Source organism: Sinohyriopsis cumingii, chromosome 19, assembly GCF_028554795.1.
Source record: "Sinohyriopsis cumingii isolate HCF-2022 chromosome 19, ASM2855479v2, whole genome shotgun sequence".
In the NCBI taxonomy this organism is placed as follows: domain Eukaryota; kingdom Metazoa; phylum Mollusca; class Bivalvia; order Unionida; family Unionidae; genus Sinohyriopsis; species Sinohyriopsis cumingii.
The window spans coordinates 31,174,509-31,199,919 of record NC_142979.1 but is presented as its reverse complement, the minus strand read 5'-3'; the positions used below and the strand labels follow the sequence as shown (position 1 = coordinate 31,199,919).

The following is a 25,411-nucleotide window of genomic DNA, read 5'->3' as shown; positions in this document are numbered from 1 at the left end:
TTTAAGATTAGTGCGTAAAACTTATGCTTACACATCATCATTAGAAGGCATGTGATGTACCACATTGGAAATCGTATACATGGTCCACATGGACATTGAAAGTCATTGAGAAATGAACACCTCATTTCAAGGCCCTGATTTTTTACCTTGGTCTTTGAAAGTTATTGAATTTGACAAATTTTGCTTATCAATAAAATGTGATGAAATTTTTTACTTTTTAGTCATTTATTTTACATTGTATGAGGATTTGAAGTACAGTTTGATTTTCCATCATATGCAAACCATTCCTCCATTATCAGAATCCACAGGAAGTAATTGGATATCAAGCATAATGCCCCTTTAACATGATGTCATTAATACTGTGCACTTTTTCACTTCACGAAGTTTTCAATTTTCTGCCAAGCAAGAATGGTGCATTTGTATCTGTCTTTTGAATGAGAAGTCATTGCATGTTGCCTGGAAAATAAACATTTAGCAATAGCTGCAGGACAAAGACTATTATTAAGTGGCTGAGGAGAGATGCAACCTTGCAGCACAGAGCACTTTGTGTAGTGTGCAAGAAAGACATAGATATCACAGGAATGGGCATTGCTACCTTAAGTAGCCATGCAGAAGGAAAATAAACCACTTGGAACTTTTGAAAGTACTTGAGACCACAGAATTGATGTCAGTGTTTACAGGATCAGTGGAAGAAACATCAGATTCTTTGTTGTCACTGCCTTCTGCATCAGAAAAGCCAGTTTCAACTTCGTGAGTGGGTTCTACAAGTTCATTGACTGACTATACTCCAGTAGGAGTTCACTTTCAGTGATAAATTTTATACAAAGCAGTGATGTGCTGAATGCTCAGATGTTTTAAGCATAGGTAGGGCGAATACTCTTATTTCTCATTTGAAATTTGATTTTAAATAATTAAACAGACTAAGGTAGTTATTTCCCTGTGACGTGCCTCATTTTACCGTGAGACACTCCCCACCACCACCATGCCATTCTGCACAACAGCTATTGGCTAGTTCTTGTTGTTGTAGGGTTTAATGCTATTTTTCAGCACAAGATAAGATAGGCTATACCTGGCGGCCAGTATAAATGGCTATCAAGCATAATGCCCCTTTAACATGATAAATATAAGGAAGAACCCAGGAAAACCCTGGGAAGAACCATTGACCCACATGAAGCTATTGGCAAGTTTTCTCACATACCCACATTGGCCAAACCTGAGACTCAAACCCATGCAGACAGAAGTGAGATGGTAGTGATCCATAGCAGTGAGCGCTTTAGACCACTCTGCCACTCGGGGCCCCCTATAGGCTAGTAAACAGTTAATCCTTACAACTGCAGTTATCTTGTAAAAAGGGCTGTCCTTCCAAATGCTACTCTGACATGATTTCAATAAAACCAATGTTCTCTTCATAATTGTACATGTATGCACCTGTGATTGTTCAGCAGATAGATGATCCCCTATTTTGTTGTAATGGTGTTTAGATTAAATTAGTGCTGGTGCGAATATAATCAGAACTTTCTCAGAGTTTGATGTAGACAATATTGTCAAGACATCGATATGCCACCTGAGATAAGCTGGAGCAGTTGAAAATGTTCCAATCACTAAGGAATTGCATTTGTTAGCAGGTGTGGTCTGGCAAAATTATCAACAGAATCTAGATCAAAATAAAAAGAATCAGAAGCAGTCAAAAGAGAATTGAAGAGAAAAACAATCATTAAAAAAAGAAAATCAAATAATTTGAAGTGCAAGAAGTGCAGTATGGTTGAAGATGTCGGTAGTCGTGTCCAGGTAGCTGATAAACTGGCAGATGCAGCAGAAGAGAAAGGAACACTAATACTACTATCTCATTCCAATGGACTCGGAAGAAAAGGAAAAGAAAATGAAGCCGAAGTGAAAACACAGGAGTGTCAGCTGGAGGAGAAAGTATGAATCTAAACGGCAGTGGTTAACATCTGGGTCCATTTACAGTGACTTCATGATGAATATCATTTCCATCTCTCATTTAATTACATTTATTTGTTTTTGTATTTGTTACTTATATTTGAACTAGTAACTGAAGTAGAGCACTTCATACTGTGAGTGGTCATTGAATTTCAGTTCTCTTTCACTGGAAGATGTGTTGTGTTCCACATTTTGGGGTCCTGTCATCAAGGTCAAGGGCACGTGCACACAGTTCATTTCTGATTTTGTTTCTGTTTAATATCCCAAAAGCTGTTTGAGTATCATGGATTAACCAGGTACACTTTTGTTTTTCTGTTTGATTGAAGATGTTATTATAAGAGGTTTTACTGTAGTTTGTTTTTGTTTTTTTACATACTATTGCCACAAAGAATTATGCAAAACAGGTTAAATAAAGAGAAAAAATTCTATAGCATAATTTTTGGAAGAGGAAGTAATGTATTCAGATGTTGAAAATTTACTTACTCAGCTTGCAGATGTGGTGATATCAAGTTCACAGAATAGGTTCAGGAAAACAGCCATTTGTGCAATCAAATTTAGGTAATTACCTTTCACATTTATATGATAAAATATTATAGTACTTACCAGATAAATAAGTTTTAGAGATTTTTCTTCTCTGTGTATCTTTATATATATATATATATATATATATATATATATATATATATATTCCACACATACTTTCTAAAATTGTATTTTTACATGGCCTTTTCTTTTTCCAGGGCCGCACATAACTAATTTTGCATTCTTACATGGCCTTTTCTGTTCCAGGGTGCACACATAGCTTCAAAAATTGTATTTTTACATGACCTTTTCTTTTCCAGGGCCACACATAACTTCTAAATTTTGCATTCTTAAATGACCTTTTCTTTTCCAGGGCCACACATAACTTCTAAATTTTGCATTCTTAAATGGCCTTTTCTGTTCCAGGGTCCACACATAGCTTCAGTAACCCTAGCTGCATATGAATGTAAATCAGTCGATTTTCCTGAACCACCTTATCCTACACAGTAAGTAAAATTACAATTGGAACTTACTTAATTAGGCAGTTGGTCATGGAGTGTACCAAGCTTTTACATTTTTAATATTATTGATTACACAGTTAATAATTTATGTTCCTGTTCTCCTTTAATGTGATCCACCTTTAATATTTGACAGTAAAATGTGCTAAATTTAAGAAATTTAGAATTTATTTGAAATTTTACATAATTTGAAATATTGTCAGCCCAAAGTAAGTGGACAAGCAAGATATAGATGTTACTTTTCTGTCCATAATGGCATGAAGGTCCAGAACACCAGGATGGATTCTGTTCATATTTGGTAGTCTTATTCAACCAGACTCTTGCATATGTCTATAAGATCTCTGCCAAATGAAGAATCTGGCAAGATCCTTCATTGATCTCTGTTATTGATTGAAGGTGCTTCAGTTCAAGTTTGAACAAGTGAAACCTCAGAGATATTTCTTCCAAAATCACATACTTTCTGCCATCATTCAAGCCAAAATAAATTAAATGTTTAAAATTATACCATCGAACATCACTTTGTAAATATATGCTAAATGCATGAGGCATGTTTCGATCAGCCAATGAAACTGCATATTTGAAGCATGACATCATCTAATCAATACATCACTTCTTTTCATGAGCTACTCAAATCTCTTATTCTCCTGGTAAGGCCTTTTTCTGGTATTGCAAGAAAAACTTGGATTTTTTAACACAGGCTCATACGGTAAAAATCTCAAGAACGCATGTGCGAAGTCTGGTTGAACGAGACTAATGTTTCTGATGTCTTTTTATAAAGCAAAGGCTAGTCTTATTGTGGCACATTTGCCCACCTCTTTGACCTTTGGGTCAAGGTAGTTGGCATACATTAATATTTAAGCATGGGCTTGACATGCAGGAAATGTCCTTCTTTGTTCTTTCAGAATCATCTGTCCACAGACTAAAGGAGACTTCATCTCAATATGGACAATAATGAGTAAAGTCCGACTGGAGGCAGTGATGTGGGTAAGTGCTTAATTACAGCTATTGGGAGATTCTGATTTGCGTATGTCTTTCTATCAAAGTTGAGACATAAAACTGTCAGATTTTGTTTATTTTGCCAGTAATTATTTACAGTTGTACATTAAGATTTAATCTTGATTAATGTAACAACATCTAGATTATGCAAGTATGGTAAAAGCAAATTTCTTCCATTAAAGTTAAACACAAACACACACACACACACACACACACACACACACACAAATCCTTCACAAATAAAGTTGGTAGAGGGAGTATGAAAGTATTTTGGAATCATCCTGTCTGATCATCCATCCATCCATCACAATTTTGTGCCCTGTTGGTATCATTTCACCCATTTGAGATATCATAACAAAACTTGGTATGTGCTTATATCGTGACTAGACAGTGTGCTGTGCAAAAATGGGCTTTGTTTGTTAAGTATTATTCTTAGTTTTCTGCCCCAATTTTAAAAATTGTTTACTTTATCATACTTTAATGTTTGTCTAAAAATCCTGAAATGCTTGAGATATCTTAATGAAACTTTGCATGTTTCTGTATCTTGACTAGACTGTGTGCTGCAGCAGTATCTCTGAGTTATCTCCCCTAACGTGTACCATTACCAAACATTGTGTTTCATACAGTAATGGACTTTGTCACTTAGTATTTATGGACTCATTCCATTTTTTAAAAACACTTATTTTCACTCCATGTCGCTTTTGGGGTCTGCTCATATCTCCTAAACCATGTTCATGTCTCCTGAACTATTTCAGATACCTTGATGACATTTTGTAAGCATATACATCATGACTAGAATGTGTTTCACATACAAAAAATGAGAGCTTTGTCACATAAATTCCTAATGGGTTATCTTCCCTTTTTTTAAAATGTATCGCTGGTGATATCTCTTAAACCAGATGTTTCCAACCCATGGCCTATGGGCTGCATGCAACCCCGTCCTTCACATTGTGGGGCCCTTTTTTGAAAATGTGCTATGTGCATTTTAATTAATATGCATAATAAGTGATAAGGAACTGTTCTTGCTCATGTGACCCATGACCTTAAGCATTTTATGTTTTTGCCCTCAGCCAAGAAAGGGTGGATGCCCCTGTCTAAAACCATTTGAGGTATTTCATTATGAAACTGGGTCATGAGTAGATGATGTCACATGTAAAAATAAGACTGTGTCTGATATGTGCCACATTATCTCCCATTTCAGAAATTGTCTATCATTTGAACATTTGTAACTGGAACTTGCCATGTATTGGTAAGTGAGAAGATGGTTTATTTGGTGAAATAGTCTATGCCGGGTACATACTTTCTTGATTTTGTATCCATACCATGTCGGGTACATACTTTCTTGATTTTGTATCCATACCATGTCGGGTACATACTTTCTTGATTTTGTATCAATACCAGAGTATATGGTGTATATCATCCTAAAATGTTCTATATGTACTTCTTTTTGTTTTGATTATCTGCCCCTTTTTTACAATTATATGCCTCCATATCATGTGGACTTTTTGACAGATCTTCTGCATGAAACATGGTAAGCATATTTATCCTAAGAACTGTTGCATAAACATGGACTTTGTTTCATAGCTACTTTCTGAATTATCTCCCTTTTTTAAAGTGTGTGCCAGTCTTTTTTCCTGAGTCAATGGAGATAGTTTTATAAGCTTGGTAAGTATATGCATTATGTTCTGCTCTACAGTTATTATGTACGTCTGAGGAACCAGTATCAGGTGAAGTTGCTTGCATTGGCAACATGCTCATTGGAGAGAATCTTGGCATACCTCTATCTCTATGCTCCTTTCATGTACTGTGACTGAAATTTCTTTGCACTCAGTAATTATGGACACTGTACACTATCTAAAGGAGACGGCTGTCAAGCTGGCTGCTCCCATGTACTCATAAAATTAGCCTGAATTAGTCCAAGGTACACTAACTTTAGCAATTATTAAAATAGGGAAAATGAATTGAGTGGACAATATCAGCTTTTGAAATTGCAGCATATGAAATGTAAAATATATAAAAAGTAAGAAAAAGTTATTGAGTTGCTTTTGTTTGTTGAGAGATGCACGTCTGAAGCATGGTGAAGCTGTATTCTCATAACCCAAATTGCACCTATCATTTATACGCCAAAATAAGGGGCTTAACACTTATTATAGCAATCCCTGAGATGTACAGGATCTTTTTTGATTATCTTGGATAACCAGTGAAAAACTGGGAAATTCTTTTTATTTAAAAATGAATCCCTATGCGAAGTGCAAAACTTAAGAGCAGAACCTTCAACAAGTATGAACATTTGTGCAGTTCTTTTTCTCTCTTCCATATGATCATTTATGCTTCTCTCATGATACATTAACAACGATATTTTTTATGAAAGTAAGCTGATAATGTCTATTTTGCTCTCGCTTATACCGTATGCTTTTTGGCAGTATTGTGTGTGGTATGAAATTAAATGTTTTAGAACACAAAAGTAAAATCAACTTAAATTTAAAACTGCTGGATTAAACAAAAGAAAAATATAGCAAAACTGTTTCCTTTCATTCATTTGTGAAAAAGTTGAGTAAAAGATTGCAACAAAGCATATTTTCTTTTATCTGTATATAAATGTTAGAATAATTAACAGACTACCCTTTGGTCTTTGACCTCTGTAAACCCAAGCTAAATTTATCTGAGGAATACTTGTATGCTTCATGTTCTTGTCATTTAGCATAACATTGATTGTTGGTTTGTGAAAATGCAATGTTCATTTTTAAATAGCACACTTTTCATCATGGGGAAGGTGGATGGGCTTGTATGGGACTTTGCTAGTAATGAATCTGTACTGTGAAAGAAAATACATGACAATTGTTCAAAATGATTGTTTAGCTGCTTGCAACTTAAATGTTTCAGCTTTACAATCAAAATTAAATCATTCAGTAATACCTTTTTTGGTCCTTATGGTTCTGGTCTGCAGTTATTATGTACTTCTGAGAGTGGGACCTGTATAAGGTGAAGTTGTGTGCATTGGCAACAATGCAAAATGGAGAGAATGTTGGCACTGTGCTATATTCATGCAGGGTGACAGAATTTTTGTATACTTGTGGTAATTATGGAAACCATGCTCTAAAAGCAGACAGCTTTCAAAATGGCTGCCCACATGTACTTGAAAAATGAACCTAAATTATTCCAAAGTACACTAACTTTAGCAGTTATTGCAATAAAGAAAATGAATTTTGCTTGATTTGACTATACCAGCTTCTGAAAGTGCAATAAATGATTTACATAGACAAAGTTATTGAAAAGTTTTTGGCTTTTTTTCTTCAATTTACCATTGAAATTCAGGAAGTGAAAATGACCAAGTGGAAATAGCAGTCTTTTTAGAGGTGCACATCTGAAGTAAGGCAAAGCTGTATTCTCTAACCTAGTAATACACCCAAAATATACCCATCAGTCATACACTAGAATATAGGGTATTAAAAGTTATTTTAACAATACCAAAGATATACAAGGTCTTTTATAAATAGTCAGGGCAACCAGTGATGAAAACTTTTGGGAAAATCGTTTTCTTTCAGAATTAAATCCTATGCAAAGTGTAAAAGTGTTGACCAGAAACTTATGGCTAATTGTGATATTGTACAGAAAAGGCCAGGTTTTATTGGATAGGTGCCTGCAGTTATCTCCCCTTTTAAACATTGGTTGCATCTCGTCTCCAGAATGATTGGAGATATTTGTATGATTTTGTCGAGCATGAGTATTGGGAGCTTTGTTAGATACTTTTTGTTTAATCCCACTATGTCACACTTTTGTGTGATATTTATATCTCCTGAACCACACAACATATTAGGCATGATGCATGGTATAATGACTAGGTAGTGTCTTGCTTCTGTAAGTGACCTTTGTTGGATAGGGTCCTTCTGAGTTATGTCCCCTTACAATTTTGTGCCATTCATTTTTCCTGAACCATACTTTCCTAAATAATAATAATGATAATTATTTGGTATTTAAGGTTACAGGCCCATATGCAATTCATGTTACGAATTACATAACATGAGAGCACCACATTTAGCTGCCAAATTTCATTCTGAGAGAGAGTACAGTAAACTGACTTCGGCATATTTGACTTTCCCATGACTTGCAGTTAAGCAAATTAATATTAACTCCCAAGCAGAAATATACACCCTGAGATGCATGTCATTCACATATATGCAGACATGCAGCAAGGGTTCCTAACCAAGAACCGCCATCTTTTAATTAGTTCAGCTGGGATGAAAATTTGGCACCCCATTGTTAGATGGATTTTATTCATATACATTTGATATACGTGTTTTGTCTGAGGAATGCAATATGCTTGTAAATTGGGGGTTACCTGTATTTGGAAATGACAGATTCATATTGACATTACGTTTGAAATATATCAGATTGGCCAAGTTTTCTGTTTTAAAGAAATCTTTTTTTGTAAAGAATTTTTACAAAAGTTTGATAAATTTCCAAAATGATGATTGTCCATTTTAATCTGCAAGAGTGAATACAATTTTTCTGCTATGGGGTAGGATTAACAACTTGATAGAGAAATTTTTATTGTAAATCCAAAATACTCATCAGACCATATAATCAATTTTATAATGTATGATATCATTAATGTGTATGTCCTTTTAAAGTAGAAGTGTGTCACGTACAGTACATGTTATAATGTGTAAATACATCTTATAATGTGTAATATCATGAACCTGGGTGAGCGTGTATGTTCCAAATGGAGAGTTTATCACATATAATCAGTTTTATAATATATGATATCATTAACCTTAATGTGCATGTGCGTTTATAAGGTGTAATGTCATGAACCTTGGTATGCATGTGGATTAAGAACTGAGTGTGTCACATACAAAGTTTGGCATAGTGAACTTTAGTATACATATGTGTTAAGAGTAGAAGGTGTGTCACTTGCAAAAATCATTGACATAGTAAACCTTGTTATGCATGTACAATGAGAGTTGAGGGTGTGTACTATACAGACATTGGCATAGTAAACCTTGGTATGCATGTACAGTAAGAGTTGAGGGTGTGTCCCATACAGACATTGGCCTAGTGAACCTTGGTATGCTTGTACAGTGAGAGTTGAGGGTGTGTCATGTACAGACATTGGCATAGTGAACCTTGGTATGTCTGTGCAATAAGAGTAGAAGATGTATGTATATTAATAGTTCAGGATGTGTCACACACAAAGTTGGTGCAGTGAACCTTGGTATGCATGTACAACAAGAGTGTGTGTGTCAAATATAGAACTTGGCAACCAGAAATTTATGGTGTAAAATTGTTTTTTAGGTGGAAAATGTCATTTTCATCAGTACATGTACACCAGTTTTGTTGGGATAAATCTGAGAAGGCAGTTTTATTGTGTTTACTGATGGATGATTGGCCATTGAGTCTTAAATTCCTGGTTTGTAAGAACCACAGAATTTGATACACCATGAAACACAGTGTTTCAATGGAAATATTTCTTGTAGGGGTATTCTTTAAGTGCCTGCTTAGTCAAACATCCAACTAAGTAGAGGAGTAGCAGCTTGTGACAGTTATGGAATATAAAGCATTTAGTGAAGTGAACTCTTTTCTAAATTGTCATTACTACTTTCTGGGATAAACCTTCTTAACTTTAAAATTAAATATTAAGTCTTAAAAAACATTGGATTACTATAGTTTTAACTGAATTTTTGAAGGTGTTTTAAATCAGCACATCACTATAGTTGGATTATGTAAGCTTACCTTACCAGTTCCTTTGAGAACATTTAGATATGGAAATGGCTGTGTACATTAATTATATAAAATCCTCACAGTATTTGAAGTAACTATTTGTATATTTACTATATTTTTCCTTGCACATACTTGGAGAGATGGATAATTGCAAAGAAGTGTCTTTTAAGATATAGAAATTTGCAACCAAATTGATTGATCATATGTGACAATCAGATATGAAACATTTGACAGTCTTCAATTTAAAACCTAAAATGGTGGTCAAATATGAATTGTAGTTCATGTAAAACACCATGTGCACCCTCATTTTCATCACAACTAATGATACTTTCCTTAGAGTGAAGTCAGAAAATAAAACAGTCAGACAGTAATTATATAGTTATCTCTGTTTTCAGGGTGCAGGGACAGCTATTGGAGAATTACCTCCATACTTCATGGCTCGAGCAGCCAGGCTGTCAGGTTCAAGTGTGGATGATGATGAATTTGAGGAGATTGAAGAACTTATCCACGAAAAGGAAACCCACCCACAGGATATGGTGCGAGTTTATTATTTATTTGCTTTATCAATTGCATTTTACTGCTTTGGCAATAATAATAACATTAGAGATGAAACAGATAATACATTAAAAGCATTAAAAAAGTGATTCTGATTTTTGCAAACAAAAAATATAGCCATTTAGCCATGTGTCATATATTTGTGTAAAACTGAATTATTTAATGTGTGTGTGTGTGTGAGAGAGAGAGAGAGAGAAGGGTAACAAATAAATCCCCAATTTAGCACCCAAGTTGGTTGAAAAATAATGTTGTTTAGATAATTTTATTATTTCTTGGTCTATTGTAGAACTGAAATTTGGAGAGGAAATTTACTTCTCTTCCATTGTAAATATAGTAGAGATTCAACAAAACAAACATTGTTTTGGAGCTTGCAAAAATGATGCAAAATTTTCACCCCTTGGATTGATGTTTAGAATGATTTTTAGGAAGCAAGCATGAATACTGCAATTCCATGGCTACAATAGATCCTGTCACATGCCAAAATGATGCATTAATGCAAATTAGAATGATAGGAAAGTATAAAGTGGGAACATTATTTAAAGTTTTGAATGTACTAGACTTAGTAATTTTAAATCAGGTCATAAAGAATTTTGTATGGACACTGTTTCTTGAGTTCCTATCAGGCGGGTGGTCTCTGAGGAACTGGTGATGTAACAATAATGCAGATAATAATAATAATAATAATAATAATAATAAATTATAATAATAATAAATGCACATTTCCAATAAGGACAGGTTAGAAATTTTTTTAAAAATAAAATACTCCACAATAGTCATTGCTAATCAGCAGAAGATACAAATATTTTGAATGATATACCAAAGCATTAAGAACATAGTTCATAAGCGAATTCCTTTAGAGATTCTGCTATTTACTTGATTTGATCTCGAGGGAATTGGGTTCCATAAATTTGTGCAGAACTCTAAATCAGGTGTACTAAATTTGAGGAATTTAGGAACATACAGTATAGACTCCTAACACTACTATGGGTTGTGTTTAATTTATTTACATTGCTTCTCCTTCATTATTTCAGGGTTTCCCTGAGAGGGCAAAACTGGCAGTCCATAATCTAGTCCAAAGAGTGGGATTCTTAGGAATTCTTCTGTGTGCCTCAGTGAGTTCACATTTGTATCACTTGCATATAAATTCTTTGAGCAATCCGTTATTTCGGGGTATAAAATTCTTTTGAGGATATATGTTGAAATGAAATACCAAACCAGGTTAGTATAATATTAACATAATTACTCCGCTATTGTACAGTCCTACCATTGTTGCGATCTCCATAGATGGCTTATTATAATGATAAGTTTTATGACACTATGTTTTGGGACACCCTTAATTAATTTTACAAATATTTTTTATGACCGACAAAAATTGGGACATGAAATTACATCAATTTTTTCATGTTGTCAAAGTCTTGAAACACCTGGGACATATTTTTTCTACTGATTGCTTGGTATATTTTATCAAATTTAACAGTGTTTAGAAACAAAACAAACCACATGGTTTTTAAGGGACTATCATTATTAATTATACATAATAATAAAATGGCAAATTGTAATCCATATGTTAATGATTATATTCACTTCATAAATTACAATCTACTATTACATTATTAAAAGCATTGTATTCATACATGTTTCAGTATTTTCAAATATTTCAAAAGCTTTTAAACAAAAATTAAATGCTCTGAAATTTGTTTTATTTGTCAAAAGCTATATCATTAAAAATGAAGGTAAATATATAATATGTCAGCAACTTCTTTTGGTACTTTGATACTTTTCACTTTCGGTCTGTGCATATTTTACTTTTCACCATTATCATACCTGTCTAATAAAGTATGACCAAGTGACATCATTACATGAATTGTAATATAAATAAATTATTCCTATCAAAGTCACATAATGTTTATTTTGCTTTTTAATATTATTCGATCAGTAGTTTATAACAGTTTATTGACATGGTATTTTATGATTTATGGTGATCTTGCCAATTTTGTTTTAATATTTTTGTGTCTATAAGTGTTGGGGCATCAAAACTTGTATTTTTTATTTGCATATAAGTCTTGAGACACAAATAATAACAATTATTTTTTTCTGACTTCCTGTCATTACAGTATTGAAGAGCTGCTAGTTTTCAAGATTCTCCATAGTCCACACGATACAAATATCTGCACTATTAAGAGCAATAATTACAAGTTATCTGAACTTCTATAGTCTGTTTTTATTTTGCCTTTGAGTTCTACAGTACAGTAACACAGATACATTATTTATTGCCAAGGCAACACAGATACATTATTTATTGCCAAGCAATTGCATTTAAGGACCTTGACAAGGATAAACTGCATTTGCCAGTCTAGGCTGATCCAGTGGTAGGATTTGAACCTGTACCCTTTTAAGTTACCATTGTGCTAACCATTGAGTCACAAGTTATTAATCTGCTTCCAGGTTCCATGACCTATCCACCCCACCCCCCATCAAATTACTTTGATATTTGGTCCATTAATCACGTGGTATATTTAGTCTGCCAGTGAATTAGTGCAAATGACACAGTGTTTTAAAAACAAAAGGTGATGGTTGAAGTTGAATAGGTGGCAGATGACAGTGCAGTCACATGCTTTGCCATAGGTAATTTTCATATCAGTATAAGTTGGAAATTCCTATGCCCAATTAGTCCTGACAACTAATTACTGTCATTATAAATGATGACTAAAATTACAGTCATTGTTGAGCAAGTAAACTTTCTTATAACTAGCCCAATTTTATAAAGAAACACACAAACCATGTTAACTTTTTTTAATATTTTTAGTGCATACTGAAAATTTCATGAAAGATGGCATAATGCAGTGGCAGCTCAGGGTCACTTGTTTCAAAAAATTTTCTAGCTGATGAACACCCAACAAAATTGTACTTTTATGATACATATTTTTATGTGCTTATTTTCAGATACCTAACCCTTTGTTTGACCTAGCTGGAATCACTTGTGGCCATTTTCTTATTCCTTTCTGGACATTTTTTGGTGCCACCCTCATAGGAAAAGCCATCATTAAAATGCATATACAGGTTTGTTGTACTTACTTATTAATGTACAATTCTTGTTGTAGATAAGATCATATCATAGATAATATTCTACATTTATAGTGTACAGTACCACGTATTGACCAAATGCCTATGAATAATATAACCTGTACAATTTTGACAGTAAACTAATATATACTTGCTTGTAAGCTGATTCAAACTGCAAACTGCAAAGATCCTGACTTTTCTCCTGACTTGAGTCAGAATTTTCTTGATATAGTCCATTTTTTATATCATCTCTGATCTGGTTTTTAAAAAACGATCTGTTCGCTCCCATTCTGCAATGACCCTTGTAAATTATTTGTTCCATAAATTAGTTAGCACATGACTCTTGTAAAGAGTATTCTGATTGGTCAAAGGTTTAAATTCATCCAATGAATCTTCGTGTAATAGAAACTGATGGCAATGGAAAGAAGAAGCATGCTTGCAAAACATGGCATCCCAAGTTGTTGAGAGAGACCATGACACGAAAAGTTTAGATAAAGGTTTTATCAAACATATGGGAATGGCTGGCACGAAAAGTTGATGGAAATTTAGTTAGTTAGTTTATAAGAAAACTGAATGCTAGAGGACTGGCATTTTGTGACCTCCACAATAAAGATCTGAATTACGGTACTTGCGGTTGGAAGAGTTTGGAACAGTGCCTACAAAAGAAGCTGCATACAGAAAAATTGAAGCTTAGAAGGCATCTGGAAAAAGTACATTTAATTACTATAAGAAGAAAGATTTCATGCTTGAGAGAACAGCTGTAGCCCTCTGTCAGAATATGCGCATTGCATGTCGCCAATACAAGCACCAGCTTGAAAGGAAAAAGGCTCTCACTGAGAAGGAAAAGAAACGATTGCACATTGAGCACAAAATGTCAGTGGTGACAAAAAGGAAGGCTAAAGAACTCTTTGCCAAAGCTGCAAAAAGAGCTCGACTGGCATATCAACAGGCTGTGTCCGATGGAGTAAAAGACAGTGAATCTGTGGGATTATTTTCATATAGTTAATATACTTGGGTTTTTATTTTACAGATTTGTTATGAAAATGGAGAAGTATAATATATTTGCTGCAAAAATTGAGAAATTATTGTGACTTAATTACATTGTAAACACTGACATGCACATGAAATAACTTCAGCATCAATAGTATTGGAGAATATTTTTGGTAAGTTTATTAGTTTTTCAAATTAATATTTTGGTTTATTTTATGATCATAAGTTACACCAGGAGCAGTTTTTTATCAGTGTAAAATGTGTTTTTGGCCCTTGAATCCGCCTTAGAATTGTGTCAGCTTTTTGTATGGAAGACCAAAATCATGTCTGAAACAGCATAGATCATGATATGCTTGTGCATCATGCAGTGGCAGATCAGTGTCTATGTTGTTTGCGATTGGACTCCACTTATAAGCGATTGTTAACGATACTTTTAGTTCATTTATTTTATGGGTACAGATTTTCAGTTTGAAAAAATTGTGTTTTCATGGGTACTTAAATTCTTGGATTGAGGAAGGGGTGCTTTTTCAGCAAAAGGATTATTGTTTATTGGGTCTTTGAAAAAAGGCTTGTAACAACCATAAAGTCCATGAAATTTGATACATCATGAAAATATTGAATTCATCTTATATGCTGCATTTTTGGTTTAAACAGAAAGTACTTGGAGAAATGGCACCACCAGTTTATTTTCCATCAGTGTTAATGTACAGAAAAAAATAAAACAATTTAGTGCATTAGATGACTCATTAGACAGTACATGTATGTTTTGAATGAAGTGAGCAAAGATCTCCCGAAAAGTAAAAACTTGCATATTTAGTGGCATCTTCTTTAGATAAATGTCCTTAAGACATAGCCAGTAAGAGCTACCGGAATCATAAGTTTTGCACCAGGCAGTCACAAGAAGATTTTCACCTGTTTGAAAAACTCTAAATCATGTACATGTACAGACATAATCTATGCAAAAGTTGAAGGCACTAATTAGAGTCTTTAAAAATTAAAAATTCATGTTGATATTATTGCCATTGGCCCCCGGTTTCCATTTATTATGTATGGTATTCATTGTTTTCCAGACTGGTACCCTGCTCAGTTAATTTTGTTTGATTCCAAGACAAAGACAACAATTTTATTGAATGGCAACAAGAACAGTTTGATCATTCAGCAAGTAATAAATTAAATTTAGAGCAAAATCAACTATAAACATTTCATCCTTAGAGTCATACCCAGTCTTGTGTGAGGTGCACAAAGTCTAAAGTACAAGTCATACAGGTCATGCAGGCATTCAGTACTATTTCAGTAATTAATGCCATTTTTAAAAATTTTATTACACATACCTTTAAATATTGATGATTCACTTTATTTGGACAACCTTGGATGCAGGAGTTTGCGGGTTTGAACCCCGCCCAACTCATACCAAATGGTACTAGTGGCATTCTCACTTTGCGCTCGGCATTAAGAGGTTAGTGTTAGGACTGGTCGGCCTGGTGTCAGGATAATGTGACTGGGTGGGAAATGATGCTACTTGTCTGTGGCATGATGCCCCAGTGCTAGATGTCACTATAAACTGTCACATGTAGACATTGTAGCAATGCAAGTGAAAAATTGTTAAAGCTATGTTAACAAATCCAAATCACATACACACTATTTGGATGCTCACACATATTTCTTTGTTTTGAGAACTTCATTCAGAAAAAAATCAATGTTAAAGTTCATGTATGTTTTTGGACAAGATCAACCCAAGGTGTGATCTGGTACAAACCAGATTGAATGTTGCATGCTGTGAAATCACAATGAAAGCTACACATTTAACATAAAATGTGTACTAGCCTGTTATTTATTTTGATAGACCCAATGTCCTCTTTTCATGACCTAGTTTAGTACCTGCCTACCATTGTAAAGTCCATAGTGATCAATAATATTCATACGGAAGTTATCAGATGACATTTAAGGTGCAGAGCATTCAATTAGGGTTTAATAGACTTTGGTTAAACTATATTAATATTAATTTTTATGACGACAGTTACTATTTAATTTAAGAAAATGTGCCTGGATGCCCACATTGACATTTACTTTAATGAAATGCTAAAATTATAACACAATACAAAAGTCATGGACTTTTTGAAGGAATACAGTTCTTATTTAAAAAAATTGTACCATATGTTTTATTATGTGTTTGCATTTATCTCTAATTGTATATACTTCTTACAGAATTGTAATATCTTTACTGTAGATATTTGATTTTGTTATACTTTATGTTTTTCTTTTATTTGGAATGGTTTGTTTTGGTATAGTATTTGTGAAATTTATCATTTTTGGCCCCATGTCAGTGTTTCCCTTCATGCACATTTGTGCATCAGGGATGCATGCTGGGCAAAATGGATGCACACGTTTTTGTTGCCATGCATTTTTTTTATGCAAAGGATTCGGATAATGCAATCAGAATTTATTTAATATCCAATGCTTTGGATGAAAGATGGCATTATATATACTTCAAGCATAGACATAGACTGGTTCCCTGCTTTGTTTGCTCCTGTGTTGCACACATCTATTCACATAGTGGAGTGCAACGCAGGGAGCATACGAAACAGGGAACCAGACTAGGATAGGCAATGTTATGATGGAGTAGCTTCCCCTAATCTCGCGAGCTCTCACAATTTCCATGGAGCTCAGTAAGATGTCGTCTTGAGGTTTAACCTCAGTGTTTGTTGCATTTGAAACAGCATGCACTTAGAATCATTAGCAGAAAAAAAAGAAGAACACAAAAAAAGTAACTTGGATCTAACTTTAATGAAAAATGGAGGAAATAATTCTCTTGACTGGAATATGGCACATTCATTAGGATTACTGGTGTGACTTCTGATCGTGTGATTGCAAAGACTGCCAAAGTGAATAATCCTTTCATGACAGGTTTAAGAATTTTAAAAAAATCTGCCCTTGTTCGCCACAGAATATCTGGAGGACACATTATAACCCAAGACATTCTTTCACAACAAAGAAATCAGTAAACTTGCAGAGACAAATGCATTATTTGGACTATAAAGTCAGGAGGTTGATGCAGATTTTGTTGGTTTTTAACTTTGCTGCAATTAAAGAAAGATCTTAAAGCTCAAGTGTAAGAAGATGAATTATTAGCTTCCTTGATTTTTGGATAAATGTGTTCTAGGACGAAGTACAAAGAAACAGATGATAGTACACATTTTAGAGAGAGAGAAGAGAGAGAGAGTATGTTGTGCAAGTTGCAATATCCTATTTCAGGCTGAAAAAGTATGGGTCAAATGAAATTTGTCAGTACATTTTTGACCCCCACATTTTTTATTTGACCCCCATTTCTGACACCAAGGTTTTTTTTTTACCCCCAATTTTACACCCCTGGGGGATACACTGCTCCATGTAGTCATTATTATAATGAGGTGCCTTATATACAAATTGATAGATGTATACCTTCATGCATTAACATCGTACAAGTGTCATGGTATAATGGTATAATGCCGCGATACCAGTGTCTTCAGATGAAGTAATTTATGTTTGTTTCGGAACAAAATGATTGCTGCATAAAATTAAATGCGACTGAGGTAGCTTTTTTTTTTACCCATGTGTGTTATGCAAGTATTATGTTCAAAGTGTTTGATTTTTGAATTTATACACTGGTGGTGTTACCCTCGATCAAATCTCCACACCATCTCATTTAACTTGGAGACTTAGGTTGTTCAGATATTTTTGATGAGCCTGATCAGCTGTGTGTGTATGAGACTGTATGGTGACTCGGGGCAGGGTTTCTTTATACATTCATGATCAATCACTCCTCTATTAAAATAAAATCTCTGAAAATGCTGTAAAAATTTGATTTAAACACCATTTGTAATGTTGAATGGATAGCAATAAAAAATAAATTAAAAATGCAGAAAATGTCTCAGAAGCACAGATTTTTTACATGGCAAAAATAATTATATATACCTGCCTTAAATTGTGATCATACATTCAGCTGTTAAAATTTACATGCATTTTTCTCTTTTTTTCCAGAAATTATTTGTAATTTTCCTGTTTAGTGAGTATCATGTAGAACAAGCTGTCGGTTTGCTGAAGTAAGTTTATTATAGCAGTAGAATTTTATGTGTCTAAAATCTAATACGCAGTTGTAACATTTGGGGATTGTATTCTGAACTTTTTCTCATAAGGATGAAGAAAAAAAATAGAATATTGATTTTATCTTTAATTATTTTACCTGATCATAATACATATGGGGAAAGCATATACTACCTTGCAAAACCAGCCCTCCAGAATGATGAGGATATGTCCACACAGTCAGTTGGATTAATCTGACCCCACTAAGGAGTGTAGAGTTGTTTTGTTTCAGATTGACACTATAGATTTCTTTCTCTATGCCCACCAGTGCCATCTGCGAACCAGGTCTATATGGTTAAGGCTTCAGTAGACATTGAGGATTAACCCCCTCTTTACATCTACTTCCACAGTCAGCAATGATTAAAGAAATCTCTATCAGACAAAATATCATGATGTTCCTCCACTTGTAGAACACAAGAACTCCAACAGTGCTGACTTAGTGAGTATATCAACTCTGCAGTTTTTCAGGTTAGATGATCTCCTGGTTGGAGTAGAATATTGTGGTCATGTCATTTATGCTGGATCTGGTATCATTAATGAATTTTTACCTTGCCAGTTAGTATGTTTATAGAAATATGTCTCCCTGTGAGTCCCAACCACTATCATCTTCAAACCAGATCAGTGAGGTTAAGGCTTTTTTTGAGGATAAGTCTGTGAAGATTACAAGAAAACTCTGACTGTTTTTGGACTAAATCCAAGACCCTTGACTTTAAAGACTTTCTTTTCAGAGAGCCAGTTACCAGAATCATTCTTCTCCCATGGTCTTCTTGCTTTAATACCAATTATCAGAAGGAGTGAAATTCAGTGAAAGAAAATTGCCTTTGTTTCAGTCTCTCTTCTATTCCAGCCTGTCTTCTGGCCTACAGTCAGCAACTTTTAGTAGCTCCTAACCCGGCTAATATTCCAACTGTCTGTCACATTTGATCTAGGGATGATCAAGATAGACTTATTTGTCCAGTTTGAGCCTTATAGATAAATCAAAAAGGAAAAGAAATTTTGAGAAATCTCTCTGTTTGCCATCCCAGTAGTTGCTCTGTTCTCTCTGCCGCCAACATTTTTGTGATTAATTTAACTGTCAAAAGAATTTATTAATATTTTACTGTCAGAGAGATATTTCCTTCATGAGAATCAAAGGTTATGAGGTTTGGGCTATATCTGCATCATGGGCCTTTATGGGATGATGAGATGTCAGCCCTCTTTAAGCAACCATTTTCTCTTCATTCAGCCTTGGATGTGGGAGGTCAGGGGTTCGAACCCCGGCCGAGTCATACCAAAGACTTACAGAAATGGTACTAACAGCGGCCTCACTTGGCGCTCACCATTAAATGGTTAGTGTTAGGACTGCTCGGCCTGGTGTCAGGATAATGTGAATGGGTAGGACAACATGCTACATGTCTGCGGCATGATGCCCCAGTGCTAGACATCACTATAAACTGCCACACTGCAGACATTGTAGCGATATGACTGAAACATTGTTAAAGCTACATTAAAAATCCAAATCACACACACACATATTCCTATGTCATTTAGAGGAGAAGTTAGCTCTGGTCACTATCAAAGGCCTACAGTTAATTTTCTCAGACAAGATTCACCAGTTTTAACTTATCTCTACTAAAGACCTTAACTCTTAATCCTGAATGGAACTTAGCATGGGTTCTGATGGCATTCATCAAACTACTGTCTCGAGCCTAACTGACTTAGCTTTCATATATACAAAACTGTATTATAGTCACTCTAACTACAGCTAGCATAGTAGGTTTTTGCTTTATTTATTGATCTGTATTACAGCCATGATGGTATGGCCTTTCTCAAGACAGCCCCAGCTTTCATTCTTTAGAACAGGCGCCATTTCATGGGAAATCATTTTTTGTCTTAACATTGTTGTCACAACACTGAAGGCATAGGCTATCTCACTTTTTTACCACTCAAACTATAAAGGGACTTCTGCTTTACCTCTGTCATCTTGGATCTGTTCGGTTATCAGCTTAGCCCACAAATAACAAAGCCAGGACCAAATAAATTTCATGTATATCAGTTCAGGAGGTTTGGACAGTCACCATTAATATAGTATTTGAACATATTTTGTCAGAGTTGACATTCTCTAGGTTTTACTGCAAAAACGTTACATGCCAAAGAGCTCAGTTTAGCCTCTTGGGACATGTATCAGCATCATGACTGGCTGTGTAATGATTTGGGTTATTCAGCTTAGATTTGTAAATTATTTTAGTAAAATTATTTTTATCAATATCACTTGCCTGTTCATGATACTGGCACATCCTCCCAAGCCCTCCCATGCATGAGCTTCAGCTTCAGTAGTAATTCATGATTGATGGGAGTTGGTGTTTCTCCTTTCATTCGCGGAGAAACCACTACCATATGACTTTTGCCTTGGCAGGCAATTTTATAGCTTATATTTTTTGCTATAACATCCCAGAAGACATGGTTAATGTCTTTGTTAGCTTTGGAGGCCTGGATTTGTAAGGTAGTGGATATATTCCACAAATGTATTTTGATTTATAAGTATTATTGAAGCAACATTTTACCCACCTGGTTTGTGCAGTCTACTTGCATGTCCAATGAATCCATCATATGGGAAAATGTTTGATAGTCATGAACATGTCCATCTTATACATTATGTTTTGTCTGTCGGACATTGTTTCTGTTATTGTAATCAAGTATAATAAGAAAATATATGCCCACTAAAGAAAGAAATGCAGTTTCCTTCGCAATGGTTTAGTATGCAGAAATTTTGAGGTACATTATTCATATGTATTATAAATTTAAGAAAATTGGAAGATTTTTTGTAATCATAAAGATCAAAGTAAGGCTATTACAATGGCAAAGCAACTGAATATATATATATATATATATATATATATATATATATATATATATATATATATATATATATATATATATATATATATATATGTATGTATATATATAAACTTTAGGTCAGATACATTACTAACATCTGTGACACATTTGATCTGATCAAAAGAAGACCGTATGTCCTTTTTGGTTGGGCACACTTAATCATCATGTCATCAGAAACATTGCTTGAGACTCCTGGAGAAAACAAACTATTTTTGTAAGAAAGGAACTGTATGGCTACATGAAAATGTGTTTTATAGTTTGCTAAATGGATGTCCAATAAAGTTAGGTAGACAATTTACAAATGTTTTATAGAGATCCCATGTTCATAGAGACTGCAATGATGTAGTTCCCTGATTTATGTGCTCTGAGGGTTGTGAATTTGAACTCACTTTATTAACACTTTCTTCCAAATCCATGACTTGGACTTATTCCATATTATTTTACGAGTAATACTTAATCCATATTTAAATAAGTCCACATTCTAAGAGAATTGGTATCAACCATAACCAAGGCTTTGAAACTTGTAGAGCAAGTTCTTGGTTTATTTTTCATTCATCTCATCTTTTTTCCTCCCCTGATTAGTCCATTGGCTTTGAATGCTTGAAAAATGAGTGAATTTCATGAGATTTATATGGATTTGGGATCTCAGATATGAAGAATTTTTGCTTTCTGAACTTATTACAGTATAGATGGTCTCCTGCAGAAAAAATGCAACAAATTCTTACCGTGAACAATTATTTCAAAATCTCAGCAGTATCTCGTTATTTTTCAGTTGGAATTCTTAATTAGATAAATTGACATTATGTAGTGTTTTATTTTCTTTTCAGATATATTCCTAAATATGGGGAAACACTGCAGGCCCCATTCAAGGAATATCTAAAGCAACAGAAACTAAAGCTTCATCATAAATCAGAAGCCAGTAAAGAATCTTTGGTACGTTGGAAATAATATCATGCTACGTATTTTAAAGTGTCAGATATAGATGTAACATACGTAAGTAAAACAGTGCATTGAACTCCTTTATAGCAGCTATGTTGCCTTGTGTTTCTGCATAGGCAATGACTGTTAGCTTTTTTTCACAGTGTGTGAATTTCTTACATGGCTTATGTTGATATTTGGACTATATTTATTAAGATTTAGGATCAAGCACAAGATGCTATGTGAAAGTATTTATAATTATTTGGAATGTCATTACATCATCCAGGCTAGAATTTGCCAAGATCATGCACTCTAATTATGTTTGGCACATCAAAGATTTAGCCTGTGCTGATTACCTTTAAAAACACCACATTGAGTCAGTTAAACAATGTTTAGTACATCAAAGCTTTTTGCCAGCACCGATTACCATGAAAACACCACACTGAATCAGTGAAGCATTGATCACTGTATATTCACAAAGAAATAATTTTTATGAGAAGTAAAACTAAAAACAAAATTTATTTCCCAAAAAGTCTTAGCCAATTTTATTTTTATTATGTTCCACAACATGTGTCAATGTTACCTTAGCTGACAAACCGAAGTCATGAAAAAGATGGCCCATAAATGTGCCTTTGATGAGAACATTACACTACAAATATTATATTCCAATTCAGGTAATAAAGATATAAATAAATGAAGAAATTTTTTATTATATCTTTTATCGATACTGAATATTTAGAGGTATGGTAATCATATTTATTCTGCTTCAGTGCATTACCTTGTAGTTTTAGAACAAGTTACCAGTCATTATATACATGTATATCCATTTGTTCAGTTTTACGAGTTACCAGTCTTTATATACATGTATTTCTATTTGTACAGTTTTACAACGAGTTACCAGTCTTTATATACATGTATTTCTATTTGTACAGTTTTAGAACAAGTTAGCAGTCATTATATACATGTATATCCATTTGTTCAGTTTTACAACAAGTTACCAGTCTTTATATACATGTATTTCTATTTGTACAGTTTTGGAACAAGTTACCAGTCATCATTATATACATGTATATCCATTTGTTCAGTTTTACGAGTTACCAGTCATTATATATATGTATTTCCATTTGTACAGTTTTAGAACGGTGAGTTACCAGTCATTATATACATGTATTTCCATTCAAGTCACAGAACAAAATGCTACACAGTTATGTGAAATAAAATAACATAAGCAATCATAGAACAGGGACTGTTAAAGTTTGTGAGCATTTTTTAATTCCTTAATAAGGCAAGTACTGATAAAATACATTGGTTACAATGCAACACACAGTGGATATTGTCTTTCACAAGGGTTGAATGTGATATGTATGCAGTTACAATGCTATATCATTTTGTCAGATTAATCTGGAATTTTTTTTGTTTTGTTTTAGTTCCTCTATACAACACTTAACCCCCTCCTTTAAAGAAGAGAATTAGATTTTTTAAAAAGGGGGGCATTATACGGACCAAAATATGGTAGACCAGAACTGCTTAAAGCTATACCCTACATATTTACACAAAGTTCATTAGCAGATATAACTAACTTTGTATCAGTCCTCAATGGATGCAATTGAAACATGGAATTTCAGCAAATAGTTACAAATTTGTCAAAATGATTTATATATGGAATTATCAACAAATATGATCAATGTATGGATTGATCCAAAAATATGATTATGTATGGAATGATCAACAAGTATAATCAGGGTATGGATTGATCAGCAAATATGATTCGTGTATGGATTGTTCAACAGATGACCAGAGTATTGATTGATCAACAAATATGATCAGTGTATGGGTTGATCAACCGATGACCAGTATGGATTGATCAACAGATATGATTAGTGTATGGATTGTTCAACAGATGATCAGTGTATGGATTGATCAACAGATATGATTATTGTTTGGGTGATCAATAAATCTGATCAGTATAATGTTCATCAGCAGGCATGATTGTGCATTGGATTTGTCAGACATATAATGACCATGAATTTCATGGGGAAAAACTACTTTATACATGTTCCACCAACAGTTATGATGCTGTTATCTCATGGCATCCCAACACTGACATCGAATACTTCCAGTCCAACATTCCTGATGAATGATTCAGGAATTAACTTGTTCAGTCCACTCCTGAGGCTGTTGAAGGGTCCCTATGGCATCTCCCAACCTCAAAAACCTTTGGTCCTGACACTTAGTTTACTAATATCATCCCTCGAACCAACATTACCATTGATCCAAGCATCTGGGTTCAACAGAGTTTGATAGCTCTAATTAACGGCTAAAAATACAATGGCTGATCCATATAATACATGAGACTTGTGTAAGCGAATACAGTGATACACATTATGCTTGATACACATGAACTGACTATATTCTGTCCTATAGTAAGGCCTTATATGACATTGGTATGATTTTTCTAAACATTTAAAATATATTCCGAAACATTAAGTACATTAAACAGTTTCATCACATAGAACAGATAGCAAGGTAAAATAAAGTTTTTACATTTTCACATATCTCTACAGCTGTAGATTGCTCCATAAAGTGGACAGCTTACCGACAAGGACATGGTCAAATCCACGACCAAGGGGTTTGGGGTAAATGTGCCCCCATCCACTGCGGACTCTTTGTGTGTGCTGCAATGAGTGAACAAAAAGCAGTATTCTAAAATCGCCATAGTTGAAACTATTCACCTTGGATAAAACTTGATGTAGCAGTGAAATCCAGTTTACATCATGGCAGCAGTCAAATTCCTGGCTCATAGGTCAGGGTCATCATTAGGGAAAAGGTCATAAGATGACCATAGTCCATTTTTGGCAATATTGTTATATCCTGCTCTTGATGAAAAGAAATTGGGAATCTATCATTGAATATTCTGACCTTTATTCATACATATCACACTTGCATCTTTGTGAAATGAGTCCTGAAGTGGATGCTGTTGAAGGAATACTTTATAGCAACAAAGTACACGATGAAATAGGTGTGAAAGTTTATCTCCAGGATGTGTCAGAAACCTTATAATTGAACAACTTAGTAATCAGACCTTCCTCACACCATGTGCTTATTAACAATGTGTCTCAGCACAGATCAGACCTTTTAAATAAAATATATGTAGCCCAGATGCAAATAAGACAAGATACTAGCACAACAAG

At 34.2% G+C, this 25,411-nt stretch overlaps 1 protein-coding gene across 3 annotated transcripts in view; it reads left to right on the top strand.

Annotated features, from left to right (window-relative positions):
* The window catches only part of LOC149775376 (vacuole membrane protein 1-like), a 68,634-nt gene that overhangs the window by 22,307 nt on the left and 20,916 nt on the right, over window positions 1-25,411 (top strand). For all 3 annotated transcript variants that reach the window (XM_089943680.1, XM_089943679.1, XM_089943681.1), the window contains exons 5-11: window positions 2,890-2,969; window positions 3,884-3,965; window positions 10,094-10,234; window positions 11,285-11,365; window positions 13,197-13,313; window positions 18,324-18,385; window positions 22,130-22,235. In XM_089943680.1, coding sequence (XP_089799806.1) covers window positions 2,890-2,969; window positions 3,884-3,965; window positions 10,094-10,234; window positions 11,285-11,365; window positions 13,197-13,313; window positions 18,324-18,385; window positions 22,130-22,235 — 669 coding nt within the window. The remainder of the gene's footprint in view (window positions 1-2,889; window positions 2,970-3,883; window positions 3,966-10,093; window positions 10,235-11,284; window positions 11,366-13,196; window positions 13,314-18,323; window positions 18,386-22,129; window positions 22,236-25,411) is intronic.